Source organism: Apteryx rowi, unplaced genomic scaffold, assembly GCF_003343035.1.
Source record: "Apteryx rowi isolate R43461 unplaced genomic scaffold, aptRow1 scaffold_74, whole genome shotgun sequence".
Taxonomy (NCBI): Eukaryota; Metazoa; Chordata; class Aves; order Apterygiformes; family Apterygidae; genus Apteryx; species Apteryx rowi.
This window is the reverse complement of record NW_020451027.1, coordinates 1665539-1685282: the sequence shown is the minus strand read 5'-3', so window position 1 is coordinate 1685282 and position 19744 is coordinate 1665539. Positions and strand designations below refer to the sequence as shown.

General features: G+C 35.7%; 1 protein-coding gene across 9 annotated transcripts in view; it reads left to right on the top strand.

Annotated features, from left to right (window-relative positions):
• Positions 1 to 17959, top strand: part of CAMSAP2 (calmodulin regulated spectrin associated protein family member 2) — a 97836-nt gene extending 79877 nt beyond the window's left edge. For 4 of the 9 annotated variants that reach the window (XM_026087844.1, XM_026087842.1, XM_026087845.1 and 1 more), the window contains 9 exons: positions 2586 to 2656; positions 3158 to 3227; positions 3990 to 6186; positions 7280 to 7416; positions 7954 to 8174; positions 9236 to 9335; positions 11360 to 11475; positions 13016 to 13134; positions 14691 to 17959. In XM_026087844.1, the coding sequence (XP_025943629.1) occupies positions 2586 to 2656; positions 3158 to 3227; positions 3990 to 6186; positions 7280 to 7416; positions 7954 to 8174; positions 9236 to 9335; positions 11360 to 11475; positions 13016 to 13134; positions 14691 to 14996 (3337 nt within the window). In that variant the 3' untranslated portion in view covers positions 14997 to 17959. Of the gene's footprint in view, positions 1 to 2585; positions 2657 to 3157; positions 3228 to 3989; positions 6187 to 7279; positions 7417 to 7953; positions 8175 to 9235; positions 9336 to 10656; positions 10757 to 11359; positions 11476 to 13015; positions 13135 to 14690 lie in introns of those variants that run through there. The other 5 variants (XM_026087849.1, XM_026087843.1, XR_003257046.1 and 2 more) reach the window with 5 other exon arrangements.
• The last annotated feature ends 1785 nt before the right edge of the window (positions 17960 to 19744 follow it).

Here is a 19744-nt window from a genome sequence, read left to right as displayed (position 1 = left end):
TTGAATCTCTTTTTCTTTGTGTGAATCTGGAGTGTTTCCCATGTAGACAATTAAGTTGTATTAGGGTAAAATGCAAGGAGAACAAGAAACGCACTAGTTTCTGATGTCGCTTTTGAAAGGGGGGTCCCAAAGTCATTTGCACATTGCAAGGCTTTGCAAGCAGTCACTAAAGGATTTGTGGCTGTGCCTATCATACACAGCAAAGAAAGCATTGCAGTGAAGGACACTATTTGTATGTGGCTCACAACCTGACGTTCCCCTGGTAGAGTCCTTAATGAACAAAACTTCAGTGACTTTAGAAGACTTTTAGAAGTTCTGTAAAGGTAGTAAATTACACGTCCATTATATTTCAAAGCAAAAAAGAATCCTGAGCTCTGTGCCATGCTAATGTGGTAGTAATCACTGTGGCAAAGAGTCTCTTTGAATAGAAATAAAGTTATTAGATGAATATTGGACAACAACACAAGAAAAGTCAATCTGTAGCCTTGAATGACTGAAAAGAATTCCCACAACTGAAGCTGTTAGCAATGAATTTATCCCTGCTCTGAGAAATGCTGTGAGTGACATAAAATCTTTTTCATCCAAATAGATTTTGCTTTTATCTAAATGGGTACATTGTCTATGCAGATGATTTTGATCTCCAAACTGAGGAGGGACGGATTGGAAGTTTTAAGATAACCTATCTGAATTCCATTCATGAACACTCACAAAGGCCTTTACATTTCTTAGCACTGTTACCGTTCCAATTTTAACCATCRTGTCTGTAAGCTGCCACAAGCTGATTTGTAATACTGCTTATGTTTCATGCGACATGTTCAGAGATGTAGTAAAAATCATTGTGAACCCTTTGCGCTAGCTCATCACAGTGCTTGTTTTAGTGTCCCTACAAGGGACGGGTATGGCTTTGTTCTGCAGTGCTGTGAAAACAACCAGTGAGTAATAGAAAGAGCTATATCTGTCCTCATAAACCAGTGTACTTTGTACGACTTGATGATGCTTCGCTGCATGGTATGACAAAGCAGGCCTGAGAGGTTACCTCGGAGGCTAGAAATCCAGCGCAGGGGCTGCCTTCAGCCTGCCCCGGCCGCGGGAGGCCGCCGTCCTGGCCTTCCTCTTGTCCTGACCGCGCGCTCCTGCCCCTCCGGCGCCCGCCTGGGCTGCGTCACTGCAGCATGCAGACAGAGGAAACCAGCCCCGTCGGAAAAAGTGAATGCTCTCCCGCTGGCGTGGCGCGTTGGGATGACTCAGAGCAGAATCGCTTGGAGAGCCAGCTCCAGTGCGGAGCAGGGAGTTACAGCACTTACAAGGTCTTAGGTTGCCATGGAACTGCAGTCGTGGTGCCAAAATTAGTCTTTTCTCGAGTGGAAATGAAGCGTATGGTTTTTTTTATTTTCACAGGCTGTGGGATGGAATTTTGAATGGATGCTTTTCTTGTAAGATAACTTATAGACGTTGCACCTGTGATTTAAGAATTTTAGCAGAAATCTCAAATACTGTTTAAAACATTTATCTATTGTGTAGTATTATTAATGCAAAAAAATTAGGAGTTTATGAGAAACTTTATTTGAAATATTTTAATAGGTACTTATGGAAGATGCTTTTGTACACTGTAAAACAATGTTTTCTTTAAATTGACATGAATATCCTTCCCACAAATACTCTTTAGAAACTTTTCCAGAGCATACAGTACAGCATACACTATAAAAGCACTAAACAAGTATTTTGAAGGTTAACGACTGAAAAAAGGGGTGACAGTGTTTGGGAGTGCGCTCTTCAACTCCGAGAACAAAATTCCAAACATGAAAGGATTTAATCCAGCATGTTTTGAAGTGTGGCTACTTGAAAAGTATTTTTACATACAAATGCATGTGTCTTTATGCATGTATCTTTGTTGTTCTGATCTTGAAGAACCACCTCGATTCACTCACTGAATTATGGAAACCTCTTCAGAACTAAAACAGCTAGTCTTTACAGACTTTCTTTGAACCAAAAAAACAGTATCTGTTGTAAGTAGAAACAGAGCAAACCTTTGTAATTAGTCTTTTAGTAGTGGATATATTTGTTTTATTTATAAAGTCTTGTTTATCACAAAATCTCCTTTATCCGTTTCCAGTGCATATTGCAGTTCAGACACAAATTAAAAGTTTTTCAGACTAAGCAATTGAAGAGAGAGATGCATGAAGAGCTTGTGATATTAGCTGCAGTCACTCAGTTTTGTGGGCAGTAGGAACCATCTAATTTTGTTCATATTTATGTTTATTTTGTTGCCAAAATCAAGCCTAAAAATGAGACTGTTCCAATAATAGCCTTTTCATGAAATAAGTGAAGAGACAAGCGTGTCCGTTTGTGAAACAGACATCCSTACTTGACTTTTTGTTTCTATTTGTATTGTGTCTAGTTAAAGGTAATAAAACTGTTTTTTAGTTAATGAATTAATATTTTATGAAGAGAATTCCTCCTCACTCTCTGCCCTTTCACAAAAAGTAAATCTGTTTTTGTGTTGGCCCAGGATACAAAGTCTGGTTGCCCTTTTGTAATGTGGCTTTTGATGTATTACTTTTTAGTTAATGTCTCTTGCTTTATAGATTGGAAAGTCCAACTTATGCACCATCCCATCAACTGCATACACCCCAGCAGCCTTATTCGTCTGTTCCAGGTAATAACTTGCAAATGGGTGGAAGGGGAAATGAGACAAGGTGTTTTCTTCTGAGTAAATATTTTTATTGCTATAATTTCTTCTAACATTATTCATGCAGAAATCACTGGGAGAGCCATACATGAAAGGCAGAAGAATGAGTTCTATAACTTAGAAAATGTACAAATGTGAAATTTGTGTTTGTACCTCTTATATTGTATATATTTTTTCTGTTTTGATTGTGTGGAACATGGCTTACAACAATTATTTGTAGCATAACATATTTATTCAGTAGTAAATTATTTGAGGGATGATGGATATAATATATGTAGAGGATAAAATTCATTTACTCAGTTGCTCAACTTTTATTCTCAGTATAAAAGCAGTGAGTTAAAATTAAACTTATTTGCCATTGCAGTGTTCTAAATAGCGGAACAAACTAATTTATTAAACCAACAGAAGATGATGTTAAAAATTTTTTTTAATGTTAGTTACCTTGGGTTCTGTTTTAATTTCACTTAGGAGTCATCAGAAGGTCCTCATCAATGTCTTATGTGGATGGGTATGTAGGAACATGGCCGAAAGAGAAAAGGTAAGTAGTCCTATCATAAGATTTGGTTAAAAAATAATTATGTGCTGGTCATAAACATTAATAAACTCTGTACTGTTTGGAATTCTTTAACATGAGTTCTTGTTAAGCAACCAAGAAAATGAAGTAGAGAAGGAAAGGAAAAACTATATCATGGATTAAAAACTCAATAGTACAAAACAAACTCTAGAAATAAATGGTTTTTTATATTTAAATGAGATGTTCTTGCTCTGGATATCTGAATAGTTGGTATTAAATATGCTCACATTTAAACATCAAAATCAAATAGAAGTGGTAAGAGTCACTGCGCTAATGAGCTAAGTATGATTAAAATTGTATTATTTTGTGGATTATAAGAACTGTCAGGTTAGATGATTTGCTTTTCAATTAGACCATTCACAAACTGTTAGATGGAAAGTAAATTTAAACTGGTAAGAGTTATAGTGATGGGTTATTCAGTAAGTGCAAATTGCGTGCCTTTTCTCACGTTCCTTCTGATCTAGTATGGCAATTCGTATATTCCTAAAGTGTCCTGAGTTTATCCCAAAGTAATAAAAAAAAAATTGGCTGGCTCTAAAGAAAATGTTGTTATATTCTATTTAATTGTGCATTTTAATCTGTTGTATTTGCATATGAAGCTAGTCAAAATGCAGTACACATAGCAATTGATTTAATATTACAGCTTTAAAATCATTTTAAATTTGTGAATATTTTATTATTAACCTTGAGTTTCTCAGTTATTTTCTTTATTCTAATCTGAATTAGGTCATCATTACATGGAGTTTCATTTGACATTTCTTTTGACAAAGAAAAAAGCATTCCAGTATCTACTCCAAACAGAGGAATTACTAGATCTGTGAGCAATGAAGGCCTTACACTAAATATCAACCGCATGCCCAAACATATTAGAAAAAATCTATCCTTCAAGCCAGTAAATGGAGAAGAGGAAAATCAAGATATTGAAGAAGAAAAGGACATGATATCTCATAAAGACACAAAGGCCATCACCACAAATCAAAGAAATGCCAATGAGAGCAGCCACTACAGGTTTCCAAATGGAGCTCTGCAAAACAGAGCAGTTCTGGATGATTTTGGCAATCAGATTGAGACACCAAGCATTGAAGAGGCTTTGCAGATAATTCATGACACTCAAAAATCTCCCAGAGTTATCCAGCAAGACCAAATCACAAATGGTTTTTTTCTTCACAGTCAGGAAATGAGTATCTTAAATTCAAATATTAAACCAAATCAGTCTACCCCTGATATTGTTACAGATACGAAAGGTGCTCTGAGCCCTGTGACTGACAATACAGAAGTAGATACTGGAATACATGTTCCATCAGAAGATATTCCAGAGACTATGGATGAGGATTCTTCTTTGAGAGATTATACTGTAAGCATGGACTCTGACATGGAAGAACCATCTAAATTTCTTCAGGATTATGACATACGAGGTAGCAATCACAGAGATCAACTAAGTCCCTGTCCCAGCTCAGTAAGCACCAAATCACAGGCAGGTAGCAGTGCTTCTTCAAGCTCAGGGGTTAAAATGACTAGCTTTGCAGAGCAGAAATTCAGGAAGTTGAATCACACAGATAGTAGGAGCAGTGGAAGCAGTTCGCAGAAAACCACACCAGAAGGGTCTGAGCTGAATATTCCTCATGTGGTTGCTTGGGCTCATATTCCTGAGGAAACATCTGTTCCTCAAGGAAGAGACACTACACAGTTACTGGCTTCTGAAATGGTACATCTTAGGATGAAATTAGAGGAAAAGAGGCGAGCCATTGAAGCACAGAAGAAGAAAGTTGAAGCTGCATTCACTAAGCAGCGGCAGAAAATGGGAAGAACAGCTTTTCTTAATGTTGTGAAAAAGAAAGGTGATGGAGTATCACCTCTTCGAGAAGAAGCAGCAGGAGCTGAAGATGAGAAGGTATTCACTGATAGTAATCGATTGAAAGAAAAAGAAACTCAAAAAACAGATGAACAAAGTAATAAGACTTCAGAAGTAATAAAAGAAAACCCTGAAAGTGCTCACAACAAATGGTTAAAGTCTCCTGCTACTCCTATGGATGCTGAAAAGCAATGGAATTTAGCAAGCCCCTCAGAAGAAAATTTTAATGAAGGAGACATCTTAGAGTATACAAAATCTATTGAAAAACTAAATTCTTCCCTACACTTCCTACAACAAGAAATGCAACGTCTATCCCTTCAACAAGAGATGTTGATGCAAATGAGAGAACAGCAGGCTTGGGTTATTTCTCCTCCTCAGCCTTCTCCTCAGAAGCAGATTCGGGAGTTTAAATCTTCCTCAAGGCAAATGGGAACTCCATCTCCCATTGCATCTTTTGCACAGGATTCTCCTCGCTCTACACATCAATCCCCACAGTCTTCTAACAGGAAGAATGCTTCTTTTCCCGTTAAAATGCAAAGGACTCCTAGGCCAAATGAATTAAAAATAACGCCTTTAAATCGTACCTTGACTGCCCCACGGTCTGTGGATAGCCTTCCTCGTTTGAGAAGATTTTCTCCAAGTCAGGTTCCCATTCAGACTAGATCATTTGTTTGCTTTGGAGATGATGGTGAACACATAGATGAACCTCAGTTAAAGGGAAATCTTTTGAAGGAAGTCAAGTCTACAGAGGAAGTAGCAAAAGAAGGACCAAAAATTTTGAAACAGTGTGAACAGAAGTTGGAAGAAAAGATTAAGCCTCTTGAATCGAATGTTTCTGAAGTATTATCTCAGCCCATTACAGAAACTGTCTGCCTCACCCCAAATGAAGATCAGCTAAGTCAACCAGTTTTACCAACAACAGCTCCCAAAACAGTTAACTTAATTGAAGTTTCCCTATCAGATTTGAAGCCACCAGAAAAAGCTGAAGTATCTGTTGAGAAATACGAAGGTGAGAGTGATAGAGAACAATTTGAGGATGACCAGAAAGTGTGTTGTGGATTCTTTTTTAAGGTAAGAAAACTAAGTGGATATTTGTTTGCTACACAGTTTTCTTTGAAAGGGAACTTCTTGCTTCAGATACGGYGTTTCAGTGATGACTTTCCATTGAAGTCAAAGCAGATGGTTCTGCGACTCAAAGTGTGAGCGTATCTTTTGCCCTTGTCATTGTAAGAGTGGTCAGATTTTACCACACTGCAGTTCCAAGTGTGCCAGAGCACCCCTTTCCATTCATAGCTGTGGAAGAGTGCTTGGGGGTTTTGATAAGGAAGATGCATGCTGAATGTAGATTTATTTTTAACAGAAGTGTTAGTGCCCTTAGTTAAACATGCTCATATCCTCTCCCTCACCCTCATCTCATCCCATCCCACCCCCAAATTTAAATGAAGGCTTGTAAAGTACCTCCAGCCTCTTTTATGTGTGCGTGTGTTGAATGTCTCTGAATTGCAATCTCTCCCTCTCCTGGCTAGCTGAGGGACTACATTCTTCTAAGACTCCCTTTTGAAGTTGGTAATTGAGAACACTCCCTATTGTCTTATTAAATAGTTACTTTTAGGCAGGCTTTGAACTATAACACACATTGTAAGAGTGTGGCATGGACACTGAACACCATCAAGATTTTGAATTTCCATCTTGGAGTACCTCAAAATCTTGCATCTGAGATGTGCCCTGCTTGTCTGAGAGTGTTCCTCAGTGGTAACAAAACACCTGGCTTGATCAGCCCAAGTTATTTTCATATGTTGCATAGTTACTGCTTTTTGTGATGAGTTACCTCCGTGTCCAGACATGTGGAATCTTCTGAAGCTGAATATAGGAGTTTGCACAGTGTGGGATCTGATTCTGAACTAGAATATTTCACCTAGCTAGTTTTCATATCAATGTTAACTTTTATGTTTGACTTAGGAAAGAAAAATTCCTTTATGAAAAGTTTTAATAGTTTTAACAGAAATCTTGTAAAATAAGCTTATTTCAAATACTGCAGAAGTATGTTAGGATATTGCAACCCAGTCTACAGAATGAAGCTTCTAATGACTTAGGATCATCAGTTGCTGAATTCAGAGATCTTAATATTTTGGGGTCCTTTTCCTTCAAATACTGTTGCTGCTAGGATGATCAAAAGGCAGAAAATGATATGGCAATGAAACGAGCAGCGTTACTGGAGAAGCGTTTGAGAAGAGAAAGAGAGACTCTGCTTCGAAAGCAGCAGCTGGAAGCAGAGCTAGAGCATAAGAAGGAAGAAACAAGGTAAAACTAACCACATGCACTGATCCAAATGATCAGTAACAGTGAACATACAAATGTCTGCTTTAGTTAAGATTGTAACTTTCATGTCAAAAATTGCAGTCAGTCTTAATATCCAAGATTATCATTAATCCTAGAACCAGATGTGCTAAGGAGCCCAGCTGAGGACCCATGCCAGCGGTCCTGTGAAATCAGCAGGTGGCATCAGCCTGTTGCTCAGACTCCACATGAGCCCTGAGTGAAGCTCCTCGGAGCATTACTGATCCCTGTGCTTCATATTCTGAGGGAGAACTTATCACTTTGGGCTTCTTCCTGCACAAATATACAGTACCTACTCAGCTAATAAACATGGTATTGATTTTTCTAGTAACACCACCCCAAAGAGTTTAAACTATTTGAAATTTGTAAAAGAGTAAGTTCCTCTTACTGATGTCTGAGAACTGTAAAGTTCCAAAAATCTAATGCCTACTGGTAATGTGATAGTTAGAACTGTTGACTTGGAAAGTTTCTACTACTGAATTCATTTGTTGATCTTTTTAGACGCAAAACAGAAGAAGAACGTCAGAAGAAGGAGGATGAACGAGCACGGAGAGAATTCATTAAGCAAGAATATATGAGAAGGAAACAACTAAAGCTTATGGAAGAAATGGATATAGTCATAAAGCCACGTTCCCTCTCAACCAAACAAAAAAAGCCACGTCCAAAATCTATTCATAGAGACCATATTGAATCACCTAAAACACCAGTCAAAGGTCCACCAGGTAACAAATATTAATGTGGAAAGAGTCTGTTCATGCTAAAACACCAGCTTGTTTTTTGGTACTAACAAGCACATGCATTTAATAGTGTCTTGTGCTAAACTGAAGCTGCATGTGACCAAATTGGAAAGCAAAATTTGCAAATAGAAATGAAAAGATGAATGTCACTTACCTGTTATGCATGCATGCATATATGAACATGCAAAAAGCTTAACTGTGTGAAAACCTAGCAGAAGCACGAACATATGTGACTTAAGTTTCATAGACACTCATGTATTCTTCCCAGTCACTAATCTCTTCTTACACCTGTAGAGCTAAGAATGAATAACACTTGAGAGATAAGACATTGATAAATAAAATGGTGACTATAAGGTAAGAGTACTTAAGCTCCTGTGTAATACAGACAGAATTAGAATAGAAAAGTTACCTTTATACTTTTGTGTCTTTTATTCTATTTCACTCACTCACCTACTGCATGTATAGTTAAGAGCCTAGCAGCAGTAATCTGGAAAAATTTAGCATTCAGTTAGATATGAAATAGCTGTGTATTGATTGGAAGAAGTATTGCCAATTCACAATTAGAAAAAAGTAACCAGACTGCTCACTGATCCCTTCTGTTACGGCATCATATAGCCTTGTTATTTTGCTGTATTTCCTCTAGCTGCTTCCCTCTGTCTTCCAGTGTAATTTAAAATACTCCCTTGCTGCCTTCCCAGAATCTGTTCCAAGCTTTAAATTAAGTCCCTTATAATTAGCTCTATTTTATGGGGGCTTTTAAACTTTGTTTGCATTCTTTGATTTGCATAGTGTCCATATTTCTGTGTCCATGCCTCACATTAATGTTTAATCCCAGACTACCCCAGCTTGCTGCATTTGTTTAATTGGCTGGGTGTCTGCAAATGTTTACATGAAGTGCACCACATATGCATGCAGGTATATCATATATAGGAGTAAGAGTCTCATATAAAAGCTCTTACCAATTTTCTGATGCTGGTGTTGGGTCTAATGAACAGACTCTGCTATTTGCACAGGTTTTTATAAACTTTAACTTTGTTTTTATCCAGGTTCACAGCTTTATCGTGTTTTTTCAGTATCTAGTCTTTCATTGGCATCACTGAATACGGGGGACAGTGAGAGTGTGCAGTCAGGCAAGAGAACACCAAGGTAAAGCTACAGTAACCATTTAATTTAATAAAATTTGATAATCATCTACATAAAGCTAGCATGAATTTTAAAGAGGTAATGTGTGTATTTTGAACTCCAAGAGGAGATATGTTTTCCTGATCTAAGACATTGTTTCCACTGTAAGTCATTAGGAACTGAGCACAGTCATTTGTTTCACAAATTCTAGTGGGTAAACCAGTTGGGCAGCTATAAATGAGGTCAAAACAAAATGCTATTCACACARTCTTTTTAATTCACCTGCTTGCATTTAGGTCTCATCTTGTGGGTATTTTATTAACGCCTGAATGCAGCTACCTAACTTGTTTTTCCCTTTTTTAACATATCAGCTTCTTTGCTATTTTTTTTTTCCCCATAGCAGTGGTTCAGGAAACTGTTAAGTGCTTACTAGGACTTTGGCCTACTCCAAACAGCAGAATTTATTTATTTTATACCTGAAAATGAGATAACATTAAATACAATAAAACAAAACACAAGAAATTATAAAAGATAGAAATAACAGAATGTTCTTAATCTTACATACAAAATCTATATTATAATTCAGAGAAGAAAAACTGATTGTTTCCATATAATAAAATATATTCAGAGAAATACTAATTTTTGTATAAAAAGAAGGGAAGAGGGAAGAAAGCCAAACTAGGAAGAGGGATTTGATTAGGAGTATTATATGTTACTATATCACATGTCATGTTTTCATGGTTACTATGCATTACCCATCAACTCTGACAGCCCTGCAGCTGTTTTCAATTGGCCTTTCAATTTCCTTGATATCTTGAGAACTGATTTTCTGGTTATTACTTTAGAAACTAATAAAATGATTCAAATATGCTCACACCTCTTGGCATCTTTTAAAATGATCAGTTCTGATTGAGTGGGATTTATTATAGTTATATTAGCTATTAGAAGAGGCTTGATGTAGCTTTTCTAGACAGACATTACAGGAGATGACCCTTACCTATGTAGCTTTAGTTGTGCAGTGCTATACTATGCTTGTACTGAACCATCTTCCTATAGTTTCACATTTGACTTAGAGGTTTGATTTTTTTTTTTTAAACAATAAAATTCATTGAAAATTGCTGAGATTAAAAGAGTTGGAAGAATTTTCAGTAAATTTCCAAACCCACACTTTTGCCTTTTCCTCATGTCAGAATTTTCTTTTGATGATCATACTGAGTGAATTTCAGTGATACAAAAGGTGCAGAATATATTATAAATTGAACTTCCAGCTATTGCTGATTTTACTGGAAGTCATTTGGGTGTGCAGAGGAATGTCATTATAACATCACTTTCTTCCTTATTTCAGGCTAGCAGTGCTTTTCTTCTGACTCAGGAAAGCTTCCATTCCAAGATGAAAATTTGACTGGCTTTTGCAGTAGCCACAATAAAAGAACTTCAAATATCTTGTAATAATTTAAGAAAACATGATAGAATCTTATTTAGATCTTTCATAAGTGAAATTATTTATGTGTGAGGGGTCCGAAGAATTACAGCACTGAAGTTATTGCTTGTGAAAACAAAAATTAGAAAAAATTGGTTTGCTGTCTTAAATTTAGCAGTTCTCACTGACAATTGCTGTAATGATAAGTATAAATGAAAGAAATATTTACTTTGCATTCATCATCCTCTCAAGAACTGTCTTGCTCGCTATATGAGATGACATTGTTTTGCTAGTACAAATGTAAAAGTAGCCAGGTTTCTGCTTAGTGAGAATATTCCATTCCACATCCTAAAATACATTGTTAGAATTCTTTCYCTCAGATACAGACCAAAATTTATTGACATCAACCTCATCTAAATAACTTCTTGCATCACTCAAAATGCTTTATACAGAAGATGAACTCAGTTATCCATGAATTTCTTCTGTAAATATCGTGCATTTAGGTTTACAGTCTACAATTCAAATCACAATGTACTGCTTTAATACAGTCTGCTCTCTTTTCATGTTAGAAGGTTTCTTTGCTGAAAAAATGTGAAGTTTTTAAATAGATTCTCAATTTAATGTTTAGGTCTGAGTCTGTGGAAGGGTTCTTATCTCCAAGTCGCTGTGGTAGTCGTAATGGGGAAAAAGATTGGGAGAATGCATCTACAACTTCTTCAGTTGCCTCTGCTACAGAGTACACAGGTCAGTGGCAATAGATTTCAGAAAAGTACCTGCTGTTAGTGGCTCTGTGTATGAAAAGTTTCCACTTATCTGTATGTGGATGCCTAAAACTTGATTGAGAATGTTTCCTTAGAAATGTAACTTTAATCTCCTCTAACATAGATGTTAATAATACAGTTTTAAAATCCAGAATAAAAGTACTGATTCAGTAACACTTGTGGTATGTGAAATAGCCAGGATAAACTGCAGTTAGGCTGCAAAACAGCAAACAGGCTCCCAAGTAATTCTTTGTGTTTCAGTATTCTCTCTAGCAAGGCAAGAAGAGTTGAAATTTAATCTCAATTTAAAAAAGAATTACAAAAAATTTAGGGAGATTGAGTTTGATTGATGGGCCTGCATAACTCTGTCTGTGCTGGCAAATGTTTGTTTTGAAAATAATCTGATCTCCTTTCCACATTGCTGAAATGACTACAGTCTAGAAAGGCAAAGTGCTCATTCTGGAGATTAGAAAGTAACTGTTTTTAAAGCATGAAACTTCAGTCACTATGTGTCTGGTGCACTGCTTAATGCATCTCAAATTAAATTACAGAAGTGATAGCAAGACTCTGCCTGGATAGTCCTCTTGATTATTCTCAGGAAGGCCCATAATGCTGCAGATCTTCTTTAACTATTATTTTGTAGAATTTATTTTTAAATGGAGCAACATACAATTCTGAGGAATTCAACAGAAGGCTTTTTTCATGTTTTTTTGATATCTTCACATTGTCAGTCAGATTTCATGCAGCTTTTTTTTGTCTTCATTCTAGCCTTTTCTTCCCAAAGCATAGAGAATTTGAGATTTAATTTTAAATTTAATCAATAATGGCTTGTATGTTATGTTCCTTTCTAAGACTCAGAATTGGTGTTTATGTGCCTTCACCCCACTCCCCTCCCCACCAAGGTCTTGACACCAGTATGTGTATCTTCCCAGTATTAAAACAGTGATTTCTACTTCAACCAGATGAATCAAGCCTTTTGAGAGGTGGAATAACTTGGCAAGTGTCAGGCCAGATCTTTCATCCCTGTTTTGGGGTAAAACATTTCAAGGATTCTAAGGTAGACAGATTACAGTTACTCTAAGCACTGCATCAACTTGATTGTTATAAATGTCACCCCTGAAAAAGAGAAAGAATTTGCTCTTTCCTAGATGACTAAAATTTTATTTTAGAAACACAAAACATTTTGCTGTTCACAGAAAGGGTTCTGTGAGATGAGCTATGTTACCAAGACTGCCCAATAATGATGGTTCGATAATGAAAGATATTTTTAAGCAAAGCTGTTACTAGCTGAAAGGATCTCCGGTTTCATTGTTGACAATTGCATTGATAAATTTAGGTCTAATCATTCGATACAGAAATAACAAAGGAGTGGCAGTTTATTTGTTTGTGAAATTTGTGGTTTCTAGCCTAATTCTGTTCAATTCCTGGATTTATATTTTTATGCATGCAAAGTGCTTCACAGCATTTAAAATCACTCTGTGTTGATTTATTAACTTAGATAATTTGACATTCCTCTTCCATAGGACCAAAGCTCTTCAAAGAACCCAGTGCTAAATCCAATAAGTATATAATTCAGAATGCTCTGGCACATTGCTGCTTGGCTGGAAAAGTAAATGAAGGTCAAAAGAAAAAGATATTGGAGGTAAGGGTATTTTTTCCCTAAAAGCAAACACCTAAATCAAACCACAGTAAGATACTAGAAAGACATGCAAGTATAAATGGAAATAGTGAAAGGAATCTTCTTCTGAGGTTGTCATCTCTTACTAAAAGGCTTGAGTAACCTCTGTGACCTGTTTCCTCTGTAGACCAAATGATTCAATAGTACTGTAGAAACGATAGTTATCACATTACACTCACAGCAGGGGAAGCTGAAATAATTAATAGACATGTTAACTGATAGTTACTCCCTGCTTAATATGGCAACTTCAACATCAAGATTTTTATCATTTGTTCACAAAGTTGTTTTCCATAACATGAAAAATATCCATTTTATACATACCAATCCTTAAACTGGGACCGTTAGAACTAAAGCACAACTTTATACCACTTGAACTGAATAGATCCCAGCAGTAGGCTGCTATGCTCTGTGTTTACAAACAGAAAGGAGTGAAATACATACCTCATAGACTTTTCTGCTGTTTGTAAACAGCAGGACAAATTCAGGACTTACTGCCACAGAAAGGTGCTTTCCAGCCTTTTCTCTTAAGCTGGTACAAATGTTTTAAGGGTCAGAACTCAGGGACCCTTATGTTTCCATGCAAAAGGAATAGCCAGGAGTTTGAGGATGAGAAATGGGACTGTTCCTTTCATCAACTGTGACAAATCTGACAGATTAAATAGGTCAAAGAACACAGGTATTTAGAATCTGGATTTAATTCCTTTTCTGGAGCAAATTTCATGACAGTATTTCTGCCCCTTTGACTCTTCTAATTCTGGCTTCATGTCAGGATGCTGCCTTCTCTCTCTCTGCAGATGCTTTCCAAAAATGACAAGTGAGACACTGAGACAAACTCTTTCAGGTCCAGTGACTGGGAGTATAATAACCCCCAGAAATCCCAGGAAAGAACAGCTGCAAAAAGGTCATGCTAACTCCAGGATGCAGCATATTCACTTGGCTGAAGTTGTGTGTGTGTTCAGGGCACATGTCCCATAGAAGCTATATAGGGATGGAATAGAAATCTTTGAAAATTTCACCTTATAAAGAACCTTTGATAATACACTTCAACTGACTTTACAGTTTGACCAAACTTGAATGGATTCAGAGATGACAGAAAATGCTGGAGGAACATAACTGGAGGATCTTTTAGACATCTAGACATGTCTAAAGTTCCTATTCCAAAACTTAAAAGTATTAGACTTGTTTGATGAAATGGCTCTAACATTTTTTATTTGGGCAAAAAAAATCTTTTAGGATGTCTGTTCCTTAGGGACAACTAAACAGGTATAGCCGAAATTGTCTGAATAAGGTTTTGCCTGAGAAAGATASCTACCGTGTCAAAATTCAAATAGTTAAAGCGGAGCAAATTGTAATGATGGAAAATAAGGTCTTCTAATGGAAAGTGTTAGATATACTTATCAGCTCTGATAGAAAAAAAAACAAAAAAAAACAAAATGAAAATTCAAAAATTTTGTATGCTTTCTAACTGCAATGCAAAATTCATATTGTGAATCTTTTTTTTTTCTTTCTTTCTTTTAAAGGAAATGGAAAAATCCGATGCCAATAATTTCTTAATCTTGTTCCGGGATTCAGGCTGCCAGTTCAGATCCTTATATACATACTGCCCTGATACTGAAGAAATCAATAAATTGACGGGGATAGGTCCCAAATCTATCACAAAGAAAATGATAGAGGGACTGTATAAATACAACTCTGACAGGAAGCAGTTTAGCCACATACCTGCTAAAACTTTGTCTGCCAGTGTTGATGCAATTACCATTCACAGCCATTTGTGGCAAACCAAGAGACCAGTAACTCCTAAGAAACTTTTACCCACCAAGGCATAGTACATGGGAACAATTTTTGCTTCAGACAATTATGATAAACTTGCACTTCATCTTTACTGCCTATAGAAAATAGATTTCTAGTTGCCAACGAGACTCTTAAAACTGGACACCAAGTTCTATTATCATGCCCAACTGGAATGTAAACACAATATTTAGGAGTACAGAAGATTATCGCTTAGGTGATACTTACAACTGATTATGGAAATGTTTGACTCGTGTGGAGATTTTTATGTGCTAATACAATATATAGAGTATATTTGCTCTGTATTTTGATTGGATACACTGAAGCACTGAATGTTCATCTTTAGTGACTCAAACTACATATTTTTTTTACATCTGTTGCCTTATACGTTTGTATTTGTGCTTGTCTTGAAATATTTTTTCTTTCACTAAAGAAATACTTCTTAATATCCTCAATACCATTGAACTTTACATATTGGCTCTTATGGTGAAGACTAAATGGTAAGTTATATGTCACTGAAGAACAGCTGAATGGGTCTGTTCTGCAAGATCCTCATTGTATGCTGTAACAAAATCAAGATTCATTCCCCTGAATATTTCTAATTCCATTTCAATTAAATAATACTGGTTTGCTTATAGACTAAACAGTAAGGTAAAAATCTTTGAGCTGCCTAGAGAGAAGTATTCTTCAAATGAACTGATTAACAACTCAGGGTATAGTTAGATGATGCAGTTATTCCTGTTTTAATAAGTTACCATCTGTGATGTAATGATTGACCATGTGCTTGCTCATAATCCCATTAAAATACAAAGTAAAAAGATTTGGTGGACCTCTTAAACAGTTTAAGCAAGTGTGTATTATTTTGCATTGTTCCAGATAGAGTGAGTTTACGGTCAGTCACTGCTTCTCCACGGAAGGAATAGCAACTTACTAAAACATTCAGAGCTAGATCCCTGATGTCTGCCTGACAGAACACTAAAAAGATTCAGAAGAATCACATAATTCACTAAGTCACAGATCTTTCAGAAGTTGTTTCTAATTCCCATTGATTTTAAGATCTAGGCCACTATCTGTTCTTCCTGCCTTCAGATCTGCCATCTCAGACTTAAATCAATTTCTAGGGAATAGACATCTGATAAGAGTTTTCTGTATGTCTAAGTAAACGGCTTTCTTGACACGCTCTAACAGATGATGTCTTGTGATGCTTATTAGTTTTAAATACATATGGCAAAAAGCCTGAATGATATTTCAATAAATTTATAATATAACCATTTACAAAAATAAACTTGGAGCATATTTCAGTATTATTTACAAAGGGCTGCATTTTATTCCAAAACAGCGTTTGATTATTTTATAGTTCACTATTCTGTTTCAGTGTTTTTTTTCTAATTTGCTTTTAACATACAGCACTGTTCTGAAAAAAAACTACAAACTTGAAGCCTCCCCTAAATCTGTGGCTATTTTGTCAATGTACACCAGAGGATTAGTTGGGGGAAAAATCTCATTCTCAGGAAAAGACTTGAATGATTTGTGATTCTGTTCTGTTTCAGTGTTGTGACAACTACATAAACATAAGACAGTATTGTACTATTAAGTATCTAGTCCATTCTGCTTCATGGGGAGTAGAGACTAAAACTATGCTCATATTTCTCTCATTAAACTGCTTCGAGAGAAATAAAGCCTCACTACTATGATGTACTCATTTACTTATATAAAAGATGCACAGGAATGAGATGTCATTAAACAGTTTAGAACAGTACTTTTTTAAAATTATTATAAGGCCTTAGGCATCAATGCATCTGGGTTATAAACATTTTCTCAAAAATCCTGTCAGTTTTACTGTAATTTATGTTATATTTATGTATATTTGTTAAAACTGTAAAAGAAAAAAAGAAAAAACACTTTAAAATACATGTTTAATATGTATGTGGCTCAAAACTATTTGTGGTTAGCTGATTCCTACTGTTTGCATGTATGTGACCAGGATATGTAACTCTTATATTTCAAGTGTATACATATTGTGTATATAGTATATAAATAACATTAAAAAAAGGGGAAAGAGGGTTTGCACATTCTGCCTGTTAGACAGCTCCTACAAATACCATTGTAGGAACATCTTGAATAACCATATAAAACTGTGTATAATATACAGTGGTTCAAGAAACCAGATGGTTGGAATTAACTGATACACATATGGTGAATAACTTCAAAAGAAGTTTTATCATGGGAGGCTTTTTCTTTCTAAATCCTGTGCTATGATTTAACTGAAGATTTGCAACACCATCAAGACACACATCCATCTAATCAAAGTGAACTTAAATACATGATGGAGGGTTTCTTTGAATCATTTTAAATATATCTGAATGTATTATGAAATTTACATTTGTCAACAGGTTAAAGATCTGTGCAGGGTCTAAAAGTAGAATGTGAATAATGCAGTTGAAAAGTTCATTGCTCGCAGTATAAAGTTTTACTGAATGCAGGAAAAGTAAAACTAGATACACTTTTCCTTTTTAAGCCTGCAAATTTTCTAATTACAGTGGATCTTTGGTTGGGATCATGTTTAAAAAAAAAAAAAAAAAAAAAAGCTTTCCATAAAGGCCAGTATTTATCACTGACCTTACCAGAACACACTGGTGCTTTCATCAGGGGTATTATTATTGTTGCTACAACTGAATTGCCAAACTTTCATCTTAGTTTTTGGAGCAAAATTTCAGATTCTAACAGTCATGATAGCTACTGATTTTTTTTTATTATTATTATTTTAGTATGACTGTTAGTTTTTATTATTTGGCTGTTTAAAGCCAAATTCAGCTATTTAATTATGATTTAATGGGCACTGTTAAAAAATGTACAGTGTATTGTGTGCTTACTTGTCCACTTCTATGGAGCATAGCTTCCATATTTTTTCAAATGCTGTGCTGTAAATTGTCATTGCTACTTATGTGGTACAGTGTAGTTTTCTCCTTTCATTTAAATAAAAGCATGGCACCAAAAAGTACGTAATTTGTTCTCTTGTTTTCATCTAAATATAAACTGAAATTATAAAAAGTTTACCTATATATTTAAATGTTGTTTTTTCCTCACTGAATTTCAGCAACTTAGAAATTTTAGGGAATATGCAGAGTTTTTATTTCTCTTTTGGTTCCCCATTGTCTTTGTATTACTGTCTTTCACATAGAATTTAGGTTTCTGATATTATCAAGCGTAGGCTATTAAAGAATTAGGTTTCACATTTCATTCTTGAGGACAAAATGGAGTTACCCTTTTCTCTTCAAAAGTGAGTTTCACAGTTGCAAGCCAGCTGATAAACCCCTGTACTCTGGTTAGTTTCCATTGTTTCAAAACCATAGAAACTTACTGATCAATGTAAAAAGATTGCTTCAGATGGGCAGGTTTTCAAGAAGGACTGTTATCTTCAAGACAGCTAATAAAGAATAAGACCTTTTGTGAAATAAACTGTGGTGCAATCTTGAACAAAAACAGTATCCAAAAAATAAGGTCTCTCTTCCAGATATGTAAATTAGCAAATTTTTCCTGTCCAAATTATGCCTTTTTTTGATTTTTGTGTTGTCCCGCCAGGTTGCAGAGCAAGAGCAAGCACTGCTGGTGAAAGAGGACATGACRTCACTACAGTGTCAACAGCCAGAATGAATTCTTGGGCTAGCTCAAGCAGATAGAGAATCACTAAAGTTTAGAGCTACTCAAAGGACAGATTCAATACTACAGTACCTCTGACATTAGGGCTTTTAGTACTGAATTGAAAATTAATGCAGCTGAAAATTAATAGCCTTCCCTCTTCCCTTAAAAAAGTGCCAGATCAATCAGTTCCTTGTACGGCATCACATCCAGGCTGACACAAGCAAAGAATGATGCTGGAACATGAACAGAAATTGCACCCAGTAAAGCTATTTTTCCAGTGGCAAGTCTAGCTCAAAATTTTCATCTAAAAACAGACTTTGTACAGACAGGTTTTAGAACAGATTTTATTTCTTTTGTTCTTCTGTAAGTAACACTGCACTGGCAAACTTCAGATCATACCCTGGCTAATTTAACAGACTATGGCTGTACTGTGTGTCTAAATTTGTACAGAATTTGTGAAGCAAAATTTGTCCTGCTACCAGAGATCTGGTATTAACACCTGTAGAATAATAATCTTGGATACACTTGGAACCTAAGCTCTTGGATCAAGCAGCACAAAAAGGTGATGTAAAAAAAAAGCTTTGTTTCTCAAATCCAGATGTGCTGATCAGGTGTAGACTTCAGATATCTTTTCCCAACATCTTGGGAAAAAAAAAGTTACAGCTTTGCAAAAGCTAAACCTTCATCTACTTATATYTTTTCAAATAGCAAATTAGCATTTCTTTGCTACCTTGTTACTATTTTAATGAGCTGAATAAGCAGTTTGAAGAATTGTGGCTATAAAGACCAACCTTGAGAGCCACAGCCCTTTCCAGCTGACAGCTTATGTTTAGTTGTCTACGCTCTTCAAACCCCCAAATTCTACTTAATTAAAAAAATATATATCTTTTTCAGATTTGGGTGTCAGAAGAATTCAGTATTTTAAATATGCATATTATCTTTGTTCTTTCACAAGCAATTTTTTTAAAGAAAACTAGTCCATTTAGAAAAAAGATGTGAAGTGTGTGTACATATATACATATGCATGCCAAACAGAGCCTTTCAGACTTACTTGCTTACACACAGCAGTATAAAGGAATACAGTTTATTTAAAGAATCTTGGCAAATACAATCAAATGGCATAATGAAGCTACTCTTGCTTATT